This window comes from Sebastes fasciatus, chromosome 2 (genome assembly GCF_043250625.1).
Source record: "Sebastes fasciatus isolate fSebFas1 chromosome 2, fSebFas1.pri, whole genome shotgun sequence".
Lineage (NCBI taxonomy): Eukaryota > Metazoa > Chordata > Actinopteri > Perciformes > Sebastidae > Sebastes > Sebastes fasciatus.
The window spans coordinates 4210463-4235494 of record NC_133796.1 but is presented as its reverse complement, the minus strand read 5'-3'; the positions used below and the strand labels follow the sequence as shown (position 1 = coordinate 4235494).

The 25032-nt window shown below is 40.5% G+C and overlaps 2 protein-coding genes across 5 annotated transcripts in view; one reads left to right on the top strand and one right to left on the bottom strand.

Moving 5' to 3' along the window:
* Positions 1-19503, bottom strand: part of iqgap1 (IQ motif containing GTPase activating protein 1) — a 62000-nt gene extending 42497 nt beyond the window's left edge. The window contains exons 1-2 of the mRNA XM_074659092.1: positions 19207-19503; positions 16688-16790 (exon numbers count right to left, since the gene is read on the bottom strand). Coding sequence (XP_074515193.1) covers positions 16688-16790; positions 19207-19252 — 149 coding nt within the window. The 5' untranslated portion in view covers positions 19253-19503. The remainder of the gene's footprint in view (positions 1-16687; positions 16791-19206) is intronic.
* Positions 18378-24644, top strand: cartl (cocaine- and amphetamine-regulated transcript-like). 4 transcript variants are annotated; one of them, XM_074659120.1, is made up of 5 exons: positions 18406-18500; positions 19510-19678; positions 21065-21435; positions 22939-23016; positions 24297-24644. In XM_074659120.1, the coding sequence occupies exons 3-5, from the start codon at positions 21298-21300 to the stop codon at positions 24402-24404; spliced, it is 324 nt and encodes a 107-aa protein (XP_074515221.1). In that variant the 5' UTR covers positions 18406-18500; positions 19510-19678; positions 21065-21297; the 3' UTR covers positions 24405-24644. The 4 variants fall into 4 exon arrangements, with proteins under 4 accessions (XP_074515213.1, XP_074515203.1, XP_074515221.1 ...); XM_074659112.1 differs by lacking the exon at positions 19510-19678 and having other exon boundaries at positions 18378-18500; XM_074659102.1 differs by lacking the exon at positions 19510-19678 and having other exon boundaries at positions 18399-18500; positions 21294-21435.
* The last annotated feature ends 388 nt before the right edge of the window (positions 24645-25032 follow it).

The window sequence follows — 25032 nt, the reverse complement described above, 5'->3', positions numbered from 1 at the left end:
CCTCTGTATGACTTACATCAGTAAACGAGACCATCAGCGAGAAGATTGGCTATTTCTATACAGTTATTCTTAATGCTCGTAATCGGTGCCAACGGGTCGGATTCTGCACGAAATCGAAAGAAATCATTCAGGTTCACCAGAACTCCTCCAGGGCCCTCCATCAGCGACCAGCCCACCACGGACAGACCAAGATCTGGCTTCGCTGCTGCCTTCTCTGGCAGGGAGGTGGAGAGCTCCGTGCCCGGCAGCAGCAGCTCCTCCTCCGGCCAGTAGCAGAGCTTCGCCTCGCTGTCCCTGCCGGTCCCCGCTGGGAGTAAACACCGACACCACGCTGCTGGAGGCCCAGGCCCTATTGCTGGGCCCGCTGGAGGGAACGGGAGGCACGGGGGAACCAGAACCAGGATGCGCGGGTCAGACTGTCAGAGATCCTGCTGCAGTAAAATGAGAGGTTTTCTAAAAGGTGTCTGGTGCTAATGGAATCATTACCGCTTCTGTCCACAGGGACCGACACAAAACCAACACAAAATTAAAGTTCCTCGTAGTAGCTTTAATGTTAATAATCGGCAATTTCAGCCCTTGTTGGTGAAGTTTTAACCAAGTTGGTCTCATCCACATTTGTATATATTTACTGTTTTTCTATCAGGTGAAGAGGCTGATGCATTAAACCTTAAACCAAAGCTTAGCCAGCGCAGGAACCCCACCCAGCACTTAAGCCTTCAGTTAAGCCAATAGGAAACCCCCCTGGTGTACATGTAAATGCTCTCAATAACACAAGTCTGACCAGAAACACATAAAACAGGCATCACAAGGTCAAACATTATGCTAATCTTAGACAACAATGTGCTGTTCTGTGTTGTTACTGACATTATAAATGTATTTGTGCCTGAAAAGGAAAAAGAAGGAAGTGCTGTGTTTACAGAATAGCTGGAAGGCAAATCATGTGTGGTGAGTGTTATCTGGCAGCAGCACAATGTCAAGGTACAGAGACTATTAACACACGCATACTGTAACCCCCCTCCCTGTTCTGTGCTCTGTTTCCTGTTAGCCACCCACCTCCTCCATTGTGATGATGAGTCTAATTAAAGACTGAGCTTTCAAGAGAAACTCTGTGTGTGTGTGCGGTTTCCAGTCAAGTCACCACCTCTATCTGAACCGGTGCTCCTTGAACACAGTGCCGTTTCATGAGAACGAAGCACACGAAGAAAACAAGCAGAAAGGCAACACACACACACAAAAAAAGAGGAGTGCGAGCCAAGTTGTCCATTACATGCTTTGCTGCAACGCTGGAATCTGTGCACCAACTGACCCTCACCGTCCTCTCAGCGCTCAAACAAGCCGACAGCAGCTGGACCGACGCTGAGTCACTGTGAGAGAGATCCTCGCTCAGCGTGTTAAAGTGGGGGAAATAATCAACTGTGTTTCTTATTTCAACAAGGCCTGGGCGCAACACGGCAACACATTTCACAGGTCTACGTGTAAACTTGGTGAAAAAAAATACGTCTGGTCCACATAAACCGTCGTACAGTATCTGCACATCAAAACTCATTATCTTGATATTCTACCATGTTTTAAAGCAGTAAGAATTCATGTAAATGAGAGCAGATTATCACGTAGTTGACTGAAAGAAAGTCATTCAACAACATTTTTTTGCAAAACAATTCAAAGTTTAAGTTAGTGACCCCCTAAAGCTCGGTTTATGGCGTAGCACTTGGTCGTGCACCTCTGAATTTTTGTATGTAGTCGCCACAACAAAAAGCAAATAACTTAGATTAAGAAGTAAAATAATGAAATAGAAAGACTCATTTTTAAATACTTCAAAAGCCGGAAATCGTAGAAATCTACATTTGAGTTAATGTTTTGCCGGCCGAATCAAATTGTTTACAGGATATTAAACATTTCAACCTTCGTTTCATTATAATACATTTAATACTTGACTCCTTACTTTACAGGGATTGTATAAAAGCAATAAATATGTCCATGAATATGAGACATGAGTTTAATTAATAGGAATTACAATTCCTCCCCAGCATTGAGGAGTTTGTTGTTTGTTTGTTTGTACGCTCTCTGCCTTATCGAAGAATACTACAACAAACAACGCGTTGAGCGTTAACAACACCTTCGTGCATGCTCGCACGCCATCTGTGGAGGCCCGCGCCACAGTGCCTCGTGCGGGTATCAACACAAGATAAATCTGGGGGTTGTGAGATGATTAGCAGGATAGGAAAACTAAACTTAACACTTAACTTTCCTCTAATCTTAATCTTGCATCATCAGGCGAAAAAAAATTATTTTACTGGATCACAAGATCCCATAAAACTCATGAAACTGGTTGGGAATCACTGGTTTAAGCAATTTAGCAATAAAAATGCCTAACATTCACATGTTCCAGCTTCTCAAATCTGAGGATTTGCTTTATTTGGTCTGTTTTAAATGATTTAAACTGAATATGTTGAGGTAAATGTTGGTCTGTTGCTCAGACAACAATACCCTAAAACAACTGAGGATGTCATCTGGGGCTCTCTGGGGCATTTTTTTCCTCAAAAAAGGACTTAATAATTAAGTAATTGGTTAAAATTTTTGCTTCAGTAAACACAATGCAGAAATGAGTTAATGAAATATTGACAAGAAAGCTTCATCGATCATAAAAGAAACAGGCGATTCTTTTCATTAGTTGAAAAATAACCATAAAAAGAGCTCATTTATATAAAAAATGTAAAACATGTGAGTCATTCGTTTTCTATTAGTGACATTATACTAATGGTTAATGTAATATTTATATAAAAAAAACATTTTAATTATCATCCAAAAATATAATACATCATGTTACATGTTCATATTTTAGCCCTTCCTCTAGTTTTCATGAAAGTCTTTCTTTTAATAGAAGAGCTGCCCTTTTATTGGCTGTGACCTTTGACCCCGGAGGCCTTCTGAGGACAATAATCCATCACATCTGACCTGCAGCGTTCGAGACATCACTGTGTAAATACCAGCGGAGGGCTGACGTACGAAGCCTGGGGGGGGGGTCACAGTCAGTCAGGTGAAACTGCTGCGTCAGGTTTCATCACCGTGACCGCTCCTGAGCTGTGACGGAGATCCAAACCGGAGGAGTAACTCGTAGAGTCGTGTTTCACAGACGACGGCGGCCAGGTGAGCTGCTGTGGAGGGAGGAGGGGCGGGGCCTCTATGGAGCACTGATCCCTCTCTCTTTCATTCCCCCTTTCATTCCCACATTCTCACCTGTGGACTGTGTGACTCAGACTCTGTGTGTGTGTGCTCTGGAGGAGTAACATTTACACAGCAACCACAGTAGAGCCTCCAGCAGTGAGACGTGGACCTCAGAGGCACATTCACAGCTACATAATGTTGATTTAAAACAGGCAGTCCAGCAGATTATAGTGTGTTTATGTTAGTAACTTCTTAGGGGCCGTGTCCACCAAAGCATTTTCTCCTGAGGACAGCATATCTTTTTAATGCTTTGCAATGGAAGCTCCACGTATTTACGCTACGGTTAAAACACCAGCAGTGTGGTGAAGCGCTGAGCATCTTTTCTGCGCTGAGCGCTGTGCGTTTTTTTCCAGGTCGCTGATAGTTGAAAAATGTTCAGTCACTTTTTACACAGCCGTCCAATCACAGTGGAGGAGGGCGGGACAAATAGTCTACCACAAAGACGTGATCAAATCTGTTTAAATGTATTAACAGAATTAATATAATATCTTATTATTAATGTAATATATTATATATTGTGGTCTTATTGTGTATGTTATGCTATTGTTTTTACTGTGGACTTTATGTTGTCCTCATGTCTGGAGCACTGGACCAAACGAATGTTTACTTCCGCGGATATTTCGTATCATAGCAACCAGACGTAACCAAAGCGTCTCAGCTGAAAAAAACGCTGAGCCTTTTTAGAGGAGCGCCTGGCGTTCTCAGCAAGAAACAAACGGTGGACACAGGTCCTTATGGTAAATGTCTACAGCCTCCGTCCTTTCCACACTAAGCAGCCGTGCATTGCATTCTTGTAGGGTGGCGGCGCGATTTAGAGAGACGGGGCGTCACGTTGGCCGCTCCTCATTTGCACAAAGTTGAGGTCTAGGCTACTTTATGCAAATCAGGGGCGTCCGGCGCGACTCGCCGTCTCTGGAAACTCCTGAGAAACTTTTAAACTAACCGTCGTCGATCCAAAATAAAGACAGATTCAGCAACTGCATGGATTATTTCTAACATAAAATGTTTTCAGAAACACATTTCGGTGAACTATTTTCGTGATATAAGAGACGAAAGTTTCAAAACAAGCCGCAAAGTTGGTTCCAGTTTAAAGGCTGGGAGCAGCAGCCCACGGAGGGAAAGCGTTCGTCCAATCAGGTGTCTAGCGGCATTGTCATTAACTTTAGTACAGACAGTCATGATCACAGAAGAATAAATGTTCATGACTTTATGACGTTTCATTTAATGCCACCAACTAGTCAAAACAGTCACCCGAGGGCAGACGGTATCACTATGAAAAGGTCTGAACACTCTTGAGCCACATTGTTCTCCTCGTAGCGACACAATGTCGGGGCCTGACATTACATCATATTCATTGCAGCAGCGGCGGCGGCTGTACACAAGAGTGTTTGTGTGGAAACTGTTTGAAAACAGGAAATTACAGGCTAATGGCCAGAGCTGCAGGAGGAACTGGGCTGGTCCGGCTGTGAAGGGTGACACGGAGAAGACTGATGTAGAAACACACTCACTTATCGCGTTTCACACCATGAAAAACAACTTCAACAATCTTTTTATTTTAAGAAGCAGGTCCATCTGCATTCTGTTCTGCTTTTCTCAAATAGAAACGTCCACTCAGCCGTTAGCAGAAAGCAGTGACGTAGGTTACCAGAGTAAGCTAATCAATAAGGTTATGAATAATATGAATGCTAGCACTAGCTGAGTCAAAGTTGGAAAATAACTGAAAGGGTTAGTTTGGATTTTTTTTAAGTGGGGTTGTATGTATACTCTGCGTTCTGTGAGGTAAAATGACTGTTTTTGTGAATGGAGTCTGGAGGTTGTGAAGACAGCGATATGACTGCCGCCGCATCGATCGGTTAGTTTGTTTGTGTTATTGTGTGACTTTCAGATCCGAACTAACGTGGCGTCCACAGCAGTACATCGCTTAGCTCCCGTGCCGGTACTCCTGTCTGCTTCACCAAACTGAGAGCACGCCGACCGCCATCTAAGTTACTGAATGTAACGTTAATACACTGATGGAGGATGTATATACAGGTATACTGTACATGTAGCAGTGTCATCATGCAGAAACCTTCGTCAGGTCACATGGGAAAAAGTTTTTAGAAGAGCTTGAAGGGAAAATAGCATTTTGACACTAAAACCTACATACCAAAATCTGATTGAATACATAAGAAACACCACTAGGAAGCTACAGAATGATATTAAAACCTTAAAAAATAAAATAATAATGGACCCACCCTTTGAAATCAGATTTCCGGTTTAGAGTTATTCGCCTTTTCCTACAGTCTGTGTCTCGTTAACACCCTCCCTCGGCATTGTGCAATGCATAAAGTGAGTAACCTTTTTCAAAATGTATATATTTCACAACATTTTTTATACAAACTTCTGCTTCCCAGCGAACAACGACAAAAAACAGACATGAATGTGACAGTAAAGTTTGTAAAGTAAGAGGGATTATGTCTGGGAGACGTTGTGGGTGTCAGAGAATAACAGAAAGTGACAACACTCGACTCTGTGTGAAGGATTACAGATCAAATCTGAGATTATCTTTCTGTTTACTGTGATGGATTATCTCTCTCTGTCACCGTCGTCTTTTTCATACAAACGGCTACTCTGCAACAATCTGCACGCTCCCACACTGGAGACAAGTAGTGACGTAAGTACAGTAGGTACATGGTGTGTCTCACCACAGACAGACACAGAACAACTGTAGACTGGTTTATTAAGTTGTGACATAACTTTAATAAATGAGTCTACAGTTGTTCTGTGTCTGTCTGCGGCTGGTAGAACTGGCAGAAAGCCAGTTTTGTTACGGTTATAACAGCTTGCAAGGTCACACTACGGTATTTATCTATGACGGTAGCACGGTGAACGAGTTATTGAGGTTTGGAGACGCTGTCTTCAGGAGATACGCCAGTCTCACACATGCAAACACACACATGTAAAAATCACGAGTTCCTGCAGGTATTTTTCCTGGGAAAGACGAGGAGAGTTTGGAGAGAATTCCCGGTGAAGACTGAGATCTCAGTTCCCAGTATTAAACTTTATTTCTCACGACTTTATAGCTGGTATAGCAGAAGCAAATTTAATTTAACAGACTGATTTTAAAGGTGAGTGTTTCAATGCATTTTAGATTTAAAATAATAAAACAAATGTAACAAAGAAATCCAATAAGTTCAGATAAGACGTCCTCTCTGAGATAAAAACAAAACAAAACATGATAAATATGTTACCTTGCGGTTAACTGTCAATGATGCCAACAAAATATCACTGTGGTATTTGTGCTATTTGCCCCGACAGCAACAGCCTGGTCTCGGGGTAGATGCCGATCATTCTTTAGTGTCAGTTACTTTCACACAAACCTCTTTAAAAATTCAGCCATTCATCAACATTCACTGAAAACGTGGATTTGTCAGAGGCGGCACGTCTTTGCTGTCACACAAGTAAACAAACACAGTTACTATGACCTAACCAGGAAGGATTGCCTGTTACACCTATCATCATCATCATCATCCTCATCCTCAGAGTCAATAAAACACCAGCGTGTTGGCAGACAGTCGGTGACAGTGAGGAGGAAACCTGCCGTCACTAAGCAACAAAACTCACTACAGGACATAGTCAGAGTCAGCAGAGTCAAATAAAGATGCAGCGGACTCCCATTTATGTCACATCTCTGAAGAGTATTTGCAACATGTACACACCTAATGAACAGACTACGTTTTGCCTCTGTGAACATGTGGAGAGTGATGAGGAGAGTGTGAGAACATCTCGAGACGACGGGTGAGATCCAACATGGGGGATTAAACTACTGATCCTTAACAAACTGTCCTGAAACAAACCAAACCGTCATTCCTCCCCCCTGATTATACCATCTCAACTCTGGATAACTTGGACGACTTCATGGACAACTACCTTCACAGACATCACGAGTCCACCATAGAAACACAGACACAGACGACGGGAACACCACCGTTGAGGTCAGAGTACTCAAATCCATAAACAACTAGAAGTGCACTCGGAGAGCGCAGTCCTCCGCCAAGGCAGGTTTCATGAGGGAATAAGAAGTATTTCTTTAAGGGCGATTTCATCATAGGAACAAATGATCCAAACCGCGCCCTCGCCGTTCAACTAGCGCCATCATCCACATGTATTTTGTTTATGTTGAGATGAGGTGTACGCCGTCGTGGATGCCATCCCAAATCACATAACAGATTGTATTTCCTTCTGAATCAAACTGCAACTCTGCTTGAGTATTTCTCGACACATAAAGAAACCCAAGAGTTTGCCTATGCATGCTTAATCCACCTCGTACGCCTCGTGGGGAGGAGTGGCCGGCAGTAGACCAGCGTTCGTGTCCCGTGTGAAACCAGAAGTCAACGTTAATTTATTTGTCACGTAAGTAACGCCACTTCTGGAGTTATTTTAAGCCAAATCAAGACCCAAATCTTGAACTTTTCCTAAACCTAATTTAGTAGTTTTCTTGCCTAATCCTAAGGAAGTTGTTTCCTGTGAAGACGGAAGTTTATTTTGAAAAGATTATATGCATGTAACGAGCGGAAAGTGACACGTGTTGCTGGACATTCGTAGAACGCACGAGAAAAAAAAAGGTGGAATAACTTTTTCGTAAGATATCAGAGGAACCGTTGTGTGTTGAAAATATGAAGTCAGATCACATCATTTCTGAAGAACTGGCACACTGGAGCCCACAAAGACACCAAGGTTACAACATGAGCGATCAGGTCTGAGGTTGAATACCGGAGGCAAACTGGCAGCTGAGTGTAAAAAGAGAGTTTCCAGTTATTCATCAGTCTGCTCAGCAGCATGCAAAATAGGAATTTGAATAAAAGTATTCTGTAAAAGACAAATGAAAACACCTCGACCTTACTACAGTTATATTCAGAATAGTCAAATAAGTCACCTTTTGTTGAGTGTGAGAGTTAAGCCCCCATCTCCATTCTTTATGCTAAGCTAAGATAGCTTCATATTTACTGTACAGACATGAGATGGTACCAATCTATCATTTAACTCTGGGCAAGAAAGCAACTAAGCATTTCCCCCAAAATGTCTAAGTACTGTTTTAACAGAAAAGGAAAGACCCTCCCTTACCTTCAGGACAAGGCTGGCAGTAAAAAATGACCTGCCATCCAACGTTTATAGAGTTTAGGACAGTTAAGTAAAATGGAAAATGATGCTACACTCTGAGGCTTAAAGAGGACCTATTATGTGCTTTTCCCCTCTTTCCTTTAGTGTGTTATATCGTTTTTTTGTGCATGTAAAAGGTCTGCAGAGACTGAATAGTACTTTCAAGACCATTCATTTTCAAAAGTGCACATTTTTACCTCAAATCCTTAAACTTTCATTAAATTTCATGGTTATAGTGAACCTTGTCATTTAAAAGAAAATTACACAAAACACTAATTAGACAACGTTTTGACTGCAGACCTGAATTTGAATGAGACACCGCTCTGCATTTCCTCTCAGCACAGAGTCACAGAGGGAAGATGAAGAAGTCTGATTGTATAGAAGTCTGTGAGAAAATGAGCCTACTTCTCACTTGATTTATTACCTCAGTAAACATTGTAAACATGAGTTTATGGTCTCAATCACTAGTTTCAAGTTTTCTATATACAGCATGATGTTCATTTAGTAAATTATGGTCCCATTTAGAGTCAAATAGACCATAAAGCAGGGGATGCTTTAGGGCGGGGCTACCTTGTGATTGACAGGTTGCTACCTTGTTTTTGCTTTTTTACTGGAGGGTGACAAATTATTATTTATTTTATTTTCAGTGTACTTTTTACTTTAGTGTTTTTGTTCATGTTCTCGTGCTGCTTTTTTTTTATTTTGATGACCTACTGTTAAGACAATTTTCCACTCTGGTTGGACAATAAGTAAGGGATAATGTACAGCGAGTCGGTCATTGTTGTGAAAGAATCGCCCTGAAGGGGTTTATTTCACAACAACGACCCGCTAGCTGTACATTATCACGCTTATTACACGGCTACTTACTGAATAAATCAATATTTTGACACAAAAACGGTCCTCCAGAGTCTGACATCAGAGCTGCGCCCATAGCAACGGTCTGCTATACGTAGCAACGGTCTGCTATACATAGCTGTGATTGACCAATCAGAATCGAGTATTCAACACAGCGGTGTAATAAAGTTCTATAATACAACTGTGAAAGAAGCAACAGAATCAAACTAACATGATGTTTCGCTTGAATCATGTTTGAATCTAAAGTCAGGCCAATTTTAGTGAATTAATCTTAAGTGGATGAATCAAATTTGTATTTCATTCAAATGTTGTTTTATACATTTATAAATTAATCTATTTTCAGAGTTATGCTCATCCTGCCAGAGACATTTTGGACAAAATTGTTAATTTATAAGGCAAAGTTAACTTCTGAGATTCTGAAAAGGTGGCGACATAACTGGAAAACCAGTAGGTCCAGTAGGGCAACAACACGGGACCCCACCCCTCACCCCACACACACACACACACACACATACACTTTTAACCTCATTAGCACCCGAAACTGAAAGTGAGCACACCCAAAATATCTGTTTTGGTCCTCCACAGAACGGTTCTGTAAGAAACCAGGAAGTGACTATTTCTTTTCTTCTTTTAATTATCTTCTCTTTTCCCCAACAAGTCTGATAAAACTGGGGGGAAATAAGAATACTAGGGCTGCCAATCGATTAAAATAGTTAATGGTGATTAATCACAATTTTTGATCTGTTCAAAATGAACCTTAAAGTGAGATTTGTCAAGTATTTAATACTCTTATCAACATGGGAGTGGGCAAATATACTTGTTTTATGTAAATGTATGTATATATTTATTATTGGAAATCAATTAACAACACAAAACAATGACAGATATTGTCCAGAAACCCTCACAGGTACTGCATTTAGCATAAAACAATATGCTCAAATCATAACATGGCAAACTGCAGCCCAACAGGCAACAACAGCTGTCAGTGTGTCAGTCCTGCAACCTAAAAATTGCAAGGTGCATTGATGCATTAAAGAAACTAGTTATCGCCTTAACTTTGACATCCCTAAAGAAAACATTTGCATAAAGCACCAAAGTTCAGTTAAACAAACATGCCTTGCAGGTTTTCTGTATCTGTGCAGGAAGTTGACAGTTAACATCAACCTGAAAACTTCCACTGTACAGTACCTTCACAAACACGCTCTCCTCTCCTCCCCTAAAGACAAATCAAACGCTCCCCTTCACTTTCACTCTGCTATCACTCTGCTGTCACTCTGCTGTCACATCTGAGAGGAATCTGGTTCACCTGCGGAACCAAAACCTTTCAGCAAACCCTCCAAATACACCTACGTCACCCGCTAACACCATCTGCTGAGTGAGTGATTTACAGCCAGCTTCACTTCACTGCATGCGGCGCAGCGGGGTGACAGGAAATGAGGAAGAGACGCGAATGTGTACGACATGTGACATCCTGACTTCAAACGTTATCGCATGTGAATCCACAATGAAACCAGCTGAAACGGTTTGTTGTGCAGTCAAACGTGTGTCAGCAGCAACGTGTGCACGGATCAATAAACAGAACTATCGTATGGAAAACATGTCCGACTGCATTCCCAGAGAGACCGGAGCAGCGAACCCAACGAGTGAAAGGAGGAAAGATAAGACAGCTGAATATATGCTGGTCTATATATGCAGAAAGAAGGTCAGATTGTTGAAAGAGATGCAGATAATGAACATCAATGGGTCCATCTACTAATCTTAAAGAAACAGCACTGCTGATATGATTAGTCGGTTGACAATTTCTGATAATCGATGAGTCATTTATCAAGTAAAAAATGTCCAAAAGCAGCTGATTCCTGATCATTAATGTGACAATTTGCAGCTTTTTTCTGTCTCGTATCTTCATAAATTGATGTTATGTGTTATAGATTCAACAAATTATCAAGTAATCCAAAAGATAATTAAGAGATTAGTGTTGTCACGAATCACGCTACCAAATTTCTGACTTTGATACGATACCCTGCCTAAATATCTCGATACCGATACTGAAACGATGCCACGGCAGAAACCTAAAACATCAGGAAAAGTAATGGATAAATGACAGAACATGGAAGTTCAATTATTTAACGGCTGCTCTTTGGTGGATTATGTGTTTGCCAAATTACAGGAGATGCTTGGACAGATCTAGAAAAGACGGTGAATCTAATTTTATTGGTACATTCGATCGGTAATTAGAGCCGCGCTGTTAATTTCCTTATTTTTTGAAGGGAGTTCTACTGATGGAGACACCAGCTCAGAGCGTGACTGTTTTATTGACCTGCTTTAATCTTCTTTTCTACTTCACTTGCTGACTCCATCCTTCTGGTTATCACTACAGTTTATTTTTTGACCGCTTGCTCCACCAGCAGCAAAGTTAGAACCACTTGATCCCGATGGCGTCCTCTAAAGCAGAGCGCTGCGCACACACACAGACACGGCCTCGCGGTCGCACTTCAACGCAAATCACGCCTTTTATTACACCTAGGGCTGTCAATCGATTAAAATATTGAATTGCAATTAATTGCGTGATTGTCTATAGTTAATCATGATTAATCGCAAATTAATCACACATTTTTCATCTGTTCAAAATGTACCTTAAACATATCTTGAGGTCAGAGGTCAAGGGACCCCTTTGAAAATGGCCATGACAGTTTTTCCTCGCCAAAATTTAGCGTAAGTTTGGAGCGATATTTAACCTCCTTCACGACAAGCTAGTGTGACATGGTTGATACCAATGGATTCTTTAGTTTTTTGTAGTTTCATATGATACCAGAGCCCGCTACAACCTAAAAATCGCAAGTTCCGTTAATGCGTTAAAACAAATTTGCGTTAGCGCGCTATTATCACGTTAACTCTGTAACACTGTCATTCTTAAAGTACTACTTTACTAATAAAATGGGGTACCGTACCGTTTTTAACTGCAGGGTATTGCGATACCTTTCTAGCATCGGTGTACTGTGCAACACTATAAGAGATTAATCGATAAAGAAAACAGTCATTGTTGTAGCCTCAGAGCCGAGCTCAGCATGCACCATTGAGCACACAACATCTAGTATCTGAAAAGCCAAAAGAGATGAACAGGTCACCGAGCATTCAAATATGGCGTGATAATGTACACGGCAGGTCGCATCAGCCTCGGACTGTTCCTCTGCATGTGATGGGAACATGAAAATAAGAGCGATAACACATCGTTTGCATCTCAGTGAGTTCAGGCAGTTCTTCTTCTCTACAGTACTGGTGTTAGAGCAGTGACAGAGCCACACAGGTATACGCTGCTCTCACACCCTGATGTGCACCTGTCAGAGACATTCCCATCATACCACTCGGCATCCACACACACACAAACACTCCCAGCATTCCTCCCCCCCAGCGTTCCCCTGCAGGCTCAGGTGTTCCCCACCTGAAACAACACACACACACACACACACCTCAGGGAGCTCGTCGGGCCAATCAGGAGGCTCCTGGTGTGGAGGTGCAGCAGCAACATGAGGATATAGTTAACAGGATTCAGAGAGAACTTTACTGTTGAATCATGCTGGACGTCTCACCGTTGCTGACTAATCAAGTGTGTTTTTTAATAACAGGTCCTTCAGTTCCCTTGGAAACAGATCCTGGATCAGTTCCAGACGTTAGCAGCTAAACTCTGAAGAGAAAAAGATCTCCATGGTTACAAACCACTAACACCGACCACACTGAGGGTATAATTAAGAACACAATCAAGACAAGCAGTGGCATATTTCTGACAAAAAATAAATTCATCATGATTAGATGACTCCACTGTTCCTGCTTCCACACACATCCACAACCTTGATCGAAATGTTTTGGTTGCCCAACAGCGGCAGCTAGTTCAAAAACTTTCCTGAATGTTGCGGCTGCAGTCCAGACTAAGACGCTTGAGACGCTTTTATTCTGAAATATGTGCAGGACAGTGCTGTAGAACATGTAGTGACTTGGAGAGAGCTCCATGAATGAATAAAGTATGGGGTTTAAAATCAACACTTCCTCCTTTCACTTCAAAATAAAAGCCCTCATGCGTTTTTTTTCTGTGGACAAAATTCCTTCAGTTGTTGACACGGGGCTTTTATTCTGAAACATGTGCAGGACAGTGTTGTAGAACATGCAGTGACTTGCACGGGTTTTTAATTGTGGATTATTACTATTATTTACAAATCACCACAGGTTTCTTAACCTCTCTCTGTCTAAAATAAATATAAATGATATTTATAATGAAATGAAATGGCCATTATGAAAGGCAAACTCTGTAGAAAGAAAGGGCTGACAGCAGCAGAAACGCAGCTGGTGTGAACACCCGATGCGTCAATCACGCAGCCGCCACTTGACGCAGCCGATTTAATCGACAGATCTTTAAAACCGAGTTTCTCCACAAAGAATCATGTAAAAGCACCTCTTTAAATCTGGTGTTTACCACCAGAGATGTGCTCAGAAGTGTCTTAGAAATAAGTCTTTCAGCATGAAAAAAAGCATAAAAAACGAGTAATAGACTAAATAAATCTTGGTCGACTGAGACCAAAACGTCTGATTAGTTGCCTAATCGACTAAGAACCTGTCGAAACATTATTCTATAACACATTTACTTTCATTCAGCAAAGAGAAATCAGCACCATCACACCATGGGTTGAGTAAAAGACCATGTTTGGACAACAAAAACTGCAAACTCTTCTTCATAATTCCACCGTGACATGTAAATTTCTTGCGGGAAACCCCGTCACAACACTGTCTGATGCTGGTGATGTGGTGGCTGGCGGGTAACGCAGAGTCATGAACATGGAGAACCTCGGAGCAGAGTGTGCTTTATATTTCTCTTCATTAGTGTACGTTTCTGAGAGATAAATTATTCCAACAGTGACCAGACTGCAGCCACAAGAAGACGTGTAGAGTTTTGACTTTGAGGAAGAAAATATACTTTTTATGTTGGTGAACATTCAGTCACAGTTTCTGAAGTTTATTTTGGGGAATAAAAGAGAGCACAAACGGAGGTGGAAGTGTGTCAGGTAAGGAGCAGATAAAACAGGAGTCACTCCAGGAATTTCCTGAAGATCTCAGATGAACGATAACAAACCGAGCAGAGAGAGAGATAGACGTACAGCAGGACGACAACCAGCCGTACAACCACTCAGCACAGAGCAACACGTATATCACAGCAGCAGCACTCACTCACTCACACCGGAACCCGTTGCTATGACAACCGTGGGTTTCTGTGGCAACAGTGGGAAATACTCAAATCAACAGGGACTGAGTCACTTCCTGTCTCGCACAATCCTTCCTCTTTTGAACCTGCGAGCCCGCAGCGGGGTCGAGTCCAGTCACTAACTAACTTTAATACAAACGTCTGTCAACGCACTCAGGTTGGTTCAACCACCAACACACACAGATACAGATATACTGTAGATATAGATGCACGTGTGTACTTAGCAACACACCTCAACTACTTCATCATGAAGTATGAAATGACAGAAGTGTGGCTGAAGTGTGCTAAATATAAAGTTATGTTGTCATCATTCTGCTACTAAGTACATCGCCAATGTCTTCATACATACATCATGCGTATCGTTATTATTATTATTATTATTATTATTATATTGTCTTGTCGAGGAAATCCTGTCTCAGAAACCTTCCAGGAAATCATATATATTTTTATCTTCACATCTATGAACTGTATGACTTCACATTTTTATTTAAAAACCTTGATTTGATTTCCAAAAGAAGCCAAATGTTACATCAGCAGCAACGTCAGCAGCTGTGTGAGGACTTCTTTGCCAAAATAAGAGATTCACACTGGCAAAATTATGATTTAAATGAGGAACTATCAGATCACAGAATAAGTCATTAAAACCAGACACTCAATGCAAATTTTCAGCATTTGACAATTCTTGGTTTTCTGTGTTACAGTCGGTACCAAAACAGCACTGAGGTTTGACAATCAGCCTTATAAAAGAGGAGCATTTCATCTGTAGCTGAAGCCTGATTGGGGGTTAAACAAGGCAAAAGTGAGCATGGCTCACATACCCCCCCGCTCACTAAAGTAGGGCCAAAGGTTCTGCCCTTTAGGAACTAATGGAATTAGTCTATTGAGCACAATCTAGCTTGTTATTAGCTCACCTTCATCAGAATGAAGTCAGTAGAAGACAAGAGTTTGAGTTCTACTCCGGAAACGAAATAGAAGTCGAAAAAACAAATCAGTTTTTGGCCAAAATTGCAAACAACACCCTGGGACACCCTGGACTTCTAACCCTCCAAAAGACACAACTAGACCACACTGTCAACCATCACACCAAATTAGAAGTTCCTAAGTTAAATAGTTTCCGTGTTCTGCTCCGGAAACGAAAGTGTGACACGTGAACGGACGGATGGACGGACGGACACGCGTGGAGTGCTATATACCTCGACCACGTTGTCACGGGGGTATAATAATAATCACACTGGTGTCCACTGACAGCACTCAAATGCTAAATAAATCAGGACAGACTGAACCAGAATTCCAGTCAGCCATACAGGGTACCAGCTCACTTTTAACCAAATCTAAAATCTCTAAACTTCACTGAGAGGAACTTTTTGTGAGGCCAGAAGTTGCTGAGTCAGCAGCATCCTGCTGTGACTGCATGAATCAATGCAACTGAAGCTTACAATGACACTGACAAAAGAAACTGTACTTAAGGTGGATTGGTCACGTCATCATGACCGACACCCTTAAAGCTCCGGTGGGTGGGTCAGCATTTTTGGTCATATTTGTTGAAATTTCTCATTGCATCCCGACAGCAATCAATATCAAATATCTGTGGCAGGATTATTATAAACCCACCTTCTACCTGCGAGGACTCGCCCGTGCACTTATTTGCTAAAACGTGAAAACCACAAAATGAGTGACGTACAGATCAAACTAATGTCCACTGTGAAGCAAGTTTTCAATAGACTCCCAGTTACCATCCTTTAATAAAACGGCATGACAGCTACAGATGAAGCGATGAGTCAATTAACTGACTAGTTGCAGACAGTTTGATCATCGATTAGTCAATTTTCAAGTAAAAATGCCCAAAATTTCAGTTCTCAGCATCTAAATTCTTGAGTATTTCCTTCTTTTCTTTGTATTTTTTGATAATAAAACTGATTATTTTGGGGTTCTGGGCTGTTGGCCGGACAAAAGAAGCATCTGAAGACTTCTCGTTGGTTCCTAGGAATCTAAGATTGCAATTTTTCACTATTTTCTGACACTTTATCGACACTTAATGGAGAAAATAATCTGCATATGGATTGATAATGGGAATAATCGTTGGATGCAGCCCTAATGACAGCTCCATATTTCTTTCTACACTATATAATTCAATAAACAATCTGTGACCTGAATCAGAGCCAGTGTCATCGCCTGCAGAGGTTCAGTCGGCTCTGAGGTGACCCGTCCTCCAGCTCTTACCTTTTGGCTTCCTCCAGGTGACACAGGTACTCGTAGGCCATGTTCTGCTGCCGCTGCTCGTCCATCTCCTCCGCCGTGAGCCGCTCCACGCCATCCAGGACGGCTGGATACCCCAAACACACACAACATGACAGTTTAGCAGCAGCAATAAACAGGAATGAATGTAGAGCTTCAACGACTAATCGATTAGTTGTCAACTATTAAATTAATCAGCAAAATCAACTTAATCAAGAAAATAACCAACAGATTAATCGACAATAAAAAATAATCGTTAGTTGCCGCCCTAAATGAATGTAAGCAATATCACAAGAAAGACAGGAAGGTTAATCCAGGCAATCCAAAGTGGCAAACGAGGAAGGAAATATATTAAAAATACTTTATTATAGCGGCTAAATCATTAAAAAAAAGCCAACATGTTTCGACCACTGTGGGTTTTCGTCAGGGCTTAAAACAAACCGACAAAGCGGATGTGGCCTCACCTATAAGGTATCAACAACCAATGGGAGGCGATCACATGATCATCATAATAATAACAACTAAATATTATGAAGAAATAACACAGAAAAAGTAAGTTATATATCTTAGGGCTATCAAAGTTAACACCATGATAACGCGTTAAAGGGACTGTTTGTAACTTCTTACACGTATAAATCATTCCGGGTCGGTTTCCCATGCGCGCTCGCGTGTGGCTACGCTGTTCAGACTCAGACTCCAACACAAACTACACGGAAGCACCAAAACCTCTTGGTTGTATCTAGTGAAGCCCGTCTGTTAAACAGTGTTGGCCGCGGTCGGAGGACGCAGAGGAGACTGTAGCTTGGGTCTCCAGGACCGGAGTCTCTGCTGTACTCTGCTCCTCTGCTCCTCTGCCTGCCTTCACTCACGCACCGCGCTCGTTCTCGCTCTTTTGCTCCACTCTCACGTGCATGCTGCTCACTCCACACTGCAGAAGAGTTAGTTTAGCTCTGAGAATATCTAGTGAATGTTCAGTGGACGTTTGTGCAGAAATAACTGCTGCAGCTCCTCCAGACCAACAGAGGTTTCCCGTGTCTTGTGAAGTGACGGGGCTCCGCAGAGAGAAACGTTATCGTCTCCGACCAAAACTCCGGTGTCTCCCCTGTTCCCTCCGGCCGCGGTCGGGAGGCTGAGGCAGGAAAGGCCGACACTAGGATCAGCATTGATTCATGGAGAGACCTTCGTCTGGTCAGCTAACATTACTGCCAAGCAGCTGAAATATAGAGTGATATTGTGCTTTTAGCTGACGTGTGTCGCCTCACTGTTTTGAGAGATGCTCGTTCATGTCTACGTAGAGCGAGCACGAGCGCGAGCAACAGGACGCTGACTTACAACAGAATTCGTTGACTTAACGGACACAGGTGTCGCTGTTAACAAGCAATTTCTGAAAGTTACAAACAGTCTCTTTAAGTTTCTCCTGGTTGCAAAAGCATAAAGAAAGTTTCCATGCAGCCTCTCCAGAGCTCCACATAAACACTGACTGGAGGTGTTTAACAAAAAGGAAGCCGGCCTCATTCATTAGTCGGTTGCAGTTAGTGACTGTATGATGCCTTTGTCTCTATTAATGGCATTCATACACTGAAAACAAAAAACAATACAGGGGGAGGGGGTTATTCCTGTGAGACTGCACAGAGAGTGGAGCCCTGCACAAGTTTTCTCCCAAATTATGGAGAGAGAGGAAGAGGAAGAGAGAGAGAGAGAGAGGGGGGATGGGGGACAGAGAGAGGCCTCATCTGAGCCTCCTGTCACATCTGAGGAGGGGCAGCTCAGCTCAGCCCAGAGGCGACTTCATCAACAGGTAAATCCTGATTTCAACAAGTTTCCATTGATATGCATGCAAAAAAAGGGATATTCCAGCAAAGCAAACTACTTCTTGTTCTCCATGAAGGTTTGGCACAAGTACATGAAGGTAATAACGCGTAAAAAGTGCAATAAAAGTAGTGTTTAGTGTAAAGCCGGCCTCCTTCCCCTCCTTCTCTTCAGCAAACTACTTTTTGTTCTCCATATTTTGATGGATAAAAGTGTAAAAATCCTAATGCATTATTCACTTCAAACGTTGCACCCAAAGTATTGCATTAAAAACACTCACACACACCTATGGGCGGTGGTTGTTGGGTAACTCTGCATGTCTGTGATTAACTCACAACTTCTACATGTAGAATATTCTGTTTTCTATATTTGGCACAAGTACATGAAGGTAATGACGCGTAAAAAGTGGAATAAAAGTAGTATAAAGTGTACAGCAGGCCTCCTTCCACTCTCTTCTACTCTCTCCTCTCTGCTTTATTATAAAACGCGGAAGTCATAATGAAGCTGAACCACGCTGTCAGATATAAACCTGATCACACTGAGAGAGAGAGAGGAGGTTTAGTGCAGATAAAGTGAACTTTTCTGTAGTTTGGAGGTGTTTGCATGCAGCAGGAGAGGAGAAGAGTGAAGAGGAGCAGCCAGAAGCCCAGTCTGGCATCTCAAGCTGAGCAGAAGAAGAAAAGAGAGAAACTTACAGCCATATCTGGGCCGCAGCCCGTCTGTCTCGTCTGAAGTTGACATCCTTCCTCCTCTCTTCTCTAGAGAAGCGTCGCTTCGGTAACAAACTTTACGCGCAGTTTGGACACGTTGGTTCCCAAAACTCTCCGGAACTTAAAACAAACCGATAGAAACCCAGAAGGACCTCTCGGCCCTCTTCTTCCTCCTCTGCTCTAGTTTCACTGGACACTTTTCTTCTTCTTCTTCTTCTTCTTCTTCTTCAAAGCTCACTGATGTCACTCTGGGTGTGTTCTTCCTAATCCTGAAGTTATGCGTTTCAGGAAACGGAGCTCTGCAGAGCCTTCAGGGTTAGGTTCACTGCTGCAAAGCGACACCTGCTGGTCTCTGTTGATACCTGGCAGGAGGAGGAGCAGGTTCTCCAAGCTGTGGTCCGAGGACCTGCAGGGGAACCTGAAGAGTTCACCGTAAAATGGGGGAAATAGTTTAAAGGTGCAGAAAGCTCCGTGGATGAAAACTAATGTGCACGATTGTTTCCTGGAGGAGAAACAATACAAATTATTTATCAGTAATTTTATTTATTTACTTTTCTCTCTCCTCTGTTTCGTTGATTATTATTTTATTTTATTTTTTTGTATTTATTTTTAAATAAGTATGAAATATAAAAAATATAAAAATACAGAATGTATGAATTAAATGAATTATTATATATTATTTTATTATATATATATGTGTGTATAGTAATGTGTATATATATATATATATATATATATATATATATATATATATATATATATGTGTGTGTATAGTATAATACACTATACACACACACACTCACAGTTTAAAGGCACGGTCACACGTGCCATTTTATTTGATATCATTTTTAATTTAGTTATTTTTTTAGTATGCTCTGTAACTATATAATTTCTTAAAATGCATATATATTTTATTTATTTATCTATTTTTAAATAAATATGAAATATCAAAAAATATCAAAATATAAAATGTATTAATTCAATTATTTATTATCCAATTATATATATATAAATGTAGATGTTTATATATATATATTTGTAAAATATAAATTAATTCAATTAATTATTATTCAATTATATATATATAATCTCTGCAAGATTTAACAGACCGGAGGAAAACAAGCAGTCAGAGCTGATCTGAGGTCTGCTGTCCAGCTGTCGTCTATGAGAGCCGGCTGTCAATCACTCTGAACTCCGACCAAACGGTCAAACTAGGCAGCGCTGATCAAATATGAATCATTATTATGTTACGTTAATGCCTATTTCTCTCCTCAGATGTTTTCAGAATCATCTTGTAGTGCACGGTTTAGCTGTAAAATGAGAAAGTTTGTGCCGCCGCCGCCATTGTGAAATCTGCTGAAGGAACGCCAAGTTCTGGTCACATGACCGGAGCACAGCCAATAGGAACGCTCCCTCTCTCTGAAATGACCTGTGATTGGTCAAAGTCTCCCGTCACGGGCTAGATGTTCTAAAGCCTGAAAACAGAGCCATGAGGAGGAGCAGAAGTCTAGTTATCTCTCAGAACACTTGAATTACAATATGCTGAAAGGTTATTATGGGATTTTTGCCCAATGATGCCAAAAATATATACTGCCTACTGAAGCTTTAAAGCCACCCCTTAATTTACCTGGCAGCATATCAGGTGACCAGGTAGCACCATGTGTTTGATATGGACTCCACTAACAGTACCTGCTGATGTGACTGTTTTCTGAAGAGTCTTTTTGCAGATTTGTTTCTAAAATTTCTGGACTTTTATTGTAAGACTACAATAAAGAGGTGCACTGGATGTATTAATATATTCTTTAACTGTAAATATAATATAATAAAGTGAGTGTTTATTCAGCCTGCATGACATCCATGACAGCCTCCTGATGTTGGTCCAGCTGCAGCAGTGGCCTCTGGGTGGGGCTACTAGTCGGTATAAAGGAGGAGCAGGTCTGGAGGGTGGAGTGAGAATCTGCTGTGGACCTGCTGCGACCCTCTCTCTGCTCCTCCAGTCCGGATCTGCTGCCTCCTGCCTATCTGGACCTCCTGATCACCTCCTCCTCCTCCTGCTCCTCCTCCTCCTCCAGGACCATGGAGAGCTCCAGGATGCTCCTCGGGCTGCTGTTGGTCGGCCTGCTGTCCCTCCTGTCTCACGGACAGACGTCCCAGGAAGTCTCTGCAGAGGACTTTGGAGGGGACAGACCTGAACCAGCTGCAGACAGAGACCTGGTCAGTACCTGCTTGGTGTTAGGTTAAGGATGAATGGCACAAAGATTCATTTGGTCACATTTCCTAAACTTTAGCAGAATAAAAACTACCTGGGAGTTTTTGCAAAGTTGTATGTGTATATCTTCTTTTTTATTTATTATTTTTTTAATACATTTTTATAAAATTTTATAAAATAACCAAATGTATCATGTATTTAGTTCAGCTTCATAGGAAACATGAAACATAGATAACTTGCAGAAAACATTTAAAATAATCTTTGAATTTGTGTTTTATTAAACAAGATGTCACAATGTTGATTACTTACATTAAGACAATTCTTTTTTTGTATTACAAGTTTTCTGAAATGTTATGTTTAAATATGCAAATGAAGCAATTTCCAGAACATAAATGTGAACATTGGATAAAGCAGGTTCAGTATTCTTGTTTAATTTTGTTGATGTATTAGAGTCAAAGGTTTTTACAGATATCACTTTTTATCACTCCATAAATCAGAAAATACTGTCAACAGCTATATTTAAAAAAAATCAATTTTCACCATGATTTTAGGAGTTAAATGATATATAATTCAGGCTATGAATGATATATGAACAAACCCCTCTGTAAAAACCTTCAGAATATAAATAGGAATGAAACTGGAAAGTTTGGTGGATGTAAGTGTTGCTGAAGTGGAGGTTTCTGCCTCAGAGTCTGAGAGAAAGAAATCATTTTGCATTTAAAGATATGGATTGTATAATTCCATACATTTTGAAGATACTCCAGGTGAATAGCGTAAAACATTAACGAATAGATATCACCATGAAACTTTCACAGTTGATTACTGACATTAAGACAGTTATTTTTTGTATTACAAGTTTTTCTGAATGTTATGTTTAAATATGCAATTTAGGCTTTATCTAATGGTAACTTTTGGTGAATTTAGGAGAAATCTACAGACACAAATAGACAAACTGTCCTAAAATGAACACCTAAATGTGTATTTAGGATGTTTTCTTTCCACTAGTCTGAAAGAAGACAAGTTATAGAAGCAAAATAGCCCCAAAATCTCAAAATTGACCAGTGCATAAAAAGCTGCAGTGTCTCGCCTTAAGAGATGATGTTTGTCACGATTGTTCAAGGTTTATTTTTTAATATTTATTCATTTTCAACACTGATTAACCTCCTAAACTCTGCCAATCCTTCACACTGTGCAGCCAATCCATGTTCAAACCCACAGAACATGATTTCTAACTTAGTGGACCGAATACATCAGGAGGGAAAATGTGTATAAAATGATGCACAAGACATCCAGAATATTTCAATTTGATTGAATGTTGCAAGACACAGCACCTTGGGTTTAAAGTGTCATTTATCTTCAATGAAGAGTTACACATAGCCTACAGAATATATATATGATGCTGTCACACAGTGTGGAAAAACACATTTAACAAATGTAAAGCTTAAGGTTTTTAAGATGCTCTGATTTGACTCATTCTCCCTTTCTTTCTGTGTTTGTGATCTGATCAGATCGACGCTCTGGAGGCTCTGCTGGGCCGGATGCACAACCGGATTTCCTCCACTGAGAAGAGAGGAAGCATCCCACTGGTAACTTACTCACTTTATTCTTTTTATTCATGCAATGCAGCTCTAAATGCACCTTTAACTTCTTCCCCCGTAATGAAAAGCAGAATGTAATTCAGTGATTTGTTTGACAATGCTTCACTGCTGTTTAATTAAACCACTTACCTGCCAGTAATTAAAAGATAACAAGAAAATGCCAACAACAGTCTTTTACTCGACGCAATTAAAGACTAATCAAGATCTCGCTGCCCAACTCCAATTAGCTGAAAGAGGGGAAACAAAATAAAGCAACAGAAACCTTTCAATCCTGCTGAAATAAGACAGAAGCAGTTAATGAACCGGATTTAATTATTTCACTGAAAGATGCTGGAAGGATCAACATCTCACTCTCGTTCTCTCACGTCAAATAAATCACAAGAATTAACTGAAAACGGGAAAAATAATTTAATGGAAAGGCCTGTGCTAGTATTTACTATTAATTAATTAATTAATTAATTAATTAACTTTTTATTTATTGACTCAATTAATCCATACATGTACTTTGTTCTCCCAGATACAATTAATATTTTTTTTTAATCATACAATATAAATGAATAAGACAAAGAGCATGCCATAATGGACTTGCATTTTATATGTAGATCCAAAAGCAGAGAAAAAAAATAAAAAATAAAAAAATAAAAACATTTTAAAAATAAATAAATAAAAATAAAAGCAAGGAGAAACAGCCAATAATAATAATAATAATAATAATAATAATAATAATAACAATAATAATGATCATAAAGAAAGGAAATACATAATATTAAATAATAATATAAAAATAAATAATATAAAATAAGTACTAACAAATTAATAGGTAGATAAAAGCTGATTGCGAGACAGTAAGAGAGGGGCTATAGAGAATGTAATCATAATAGTTCCCGTTATTACACTTAATAATAAAAACATACTTCCCCATGGGCCGAATAAGAGAAAGAAAATAAGAAAACAGCAAAAAAAACAACAACAAAAAAAACATGATCAGTACATGGGCCATACTTGGGAAAGAACTACTTTGGGAGAAAAAAACAAACAAATAAAAATAAGATTTATATACATTAATATTAATATTTATTCATTTATTTCACACGTAATCACATGAAATAAATAATTAAGTTCATGTGAGGGTGTGGTTATATATTAATATACTCTTCCTGTCAGTGATGACGTTTCCAAACATCATTATATTTTTGTAATTCTTTTACAACCTTATTGTAAAGTATCTGGATGTAAATGTGAGTAACCTCTGTACCTCATCCCTTCAGTGTGGGATGGGTGACCGCTGTGCCATGAAGTTCGGGCCTCGCATCGGGAAGCTGTGCGACTGCGGCAGAGGAGCCAACTGCAACTCCTACCTGCTCAAATGCATCTGAAGCACTGAGGACTTTTCTGTTTCATAGCATCACTTCTGCAGGACCAACCATCCCTCACAGCCTCAGCAGATCTCCATAAAACTGACACAAACCCCGACTCTCATCTTTCTGTCGGGCTCTAATATCATCGTTTATTATCCGTTATGCATCGTTGGCAGCTGTTGCCTGAGGATGAGCATGCTGACTTATTGTTTACTGCATGTGAATGTTTCATGATCAATAAACACATTTATCAACATGTCTTTTTGTTGTTTTATTGAAGAAGGATTTCTTGCTTCGCGTTGCCGTCATTTGTGTTAAATTTCAGGGATAAAACAAGTTTTAATTTCAATAATATTTGCAGATGTATATTCACATAAATAAATCCATCAACACACACTTCAAGTTGTTAACGGTAACGTTATTGTAGCTTCTTGTCCACGTCAGGGGTTTTGGCTGTCGGTTTGGAGAGGGGGATCCTCTCTTACTAATAATGGGATCATATAAAATAAACAATAACAACTCTTTAATACAAAGCAAATATGCCAAAAACTGCAGTTCCTGAAATGACCACTTGAGGCTGGCTCCAAAAGTGAGTCAATCTCAAGCGGCAACCTCCGATGATCAAGCAAATCTTCGTAGTGGCCAA

Excerpts from the sequence above, each read along its gene's own strand:
- cartl (XM_074659102.1), top strand. The coding sequence starts at position 18,412 with ATGGGGGACAGAGAGAGGCCTCATCTGAGCCTCCTGTCACATCTGAGG. Across the intron at positions 18,501-21,293 it reads AGAGGCGACTTCATCAACAG|GACCATGGAGAGCTCCAGGA; the intron begins GTAAATCCTGAT and ends CTCCTCCTCCAG. Across the intron at positions 21,436-22,938 it reads CAGCTGCAGACAGAGACCTG|ATCGACGCTCTGGAGGCTCT; the intron begins GTCAGTACCTGC and ends TGATCTGATCAG.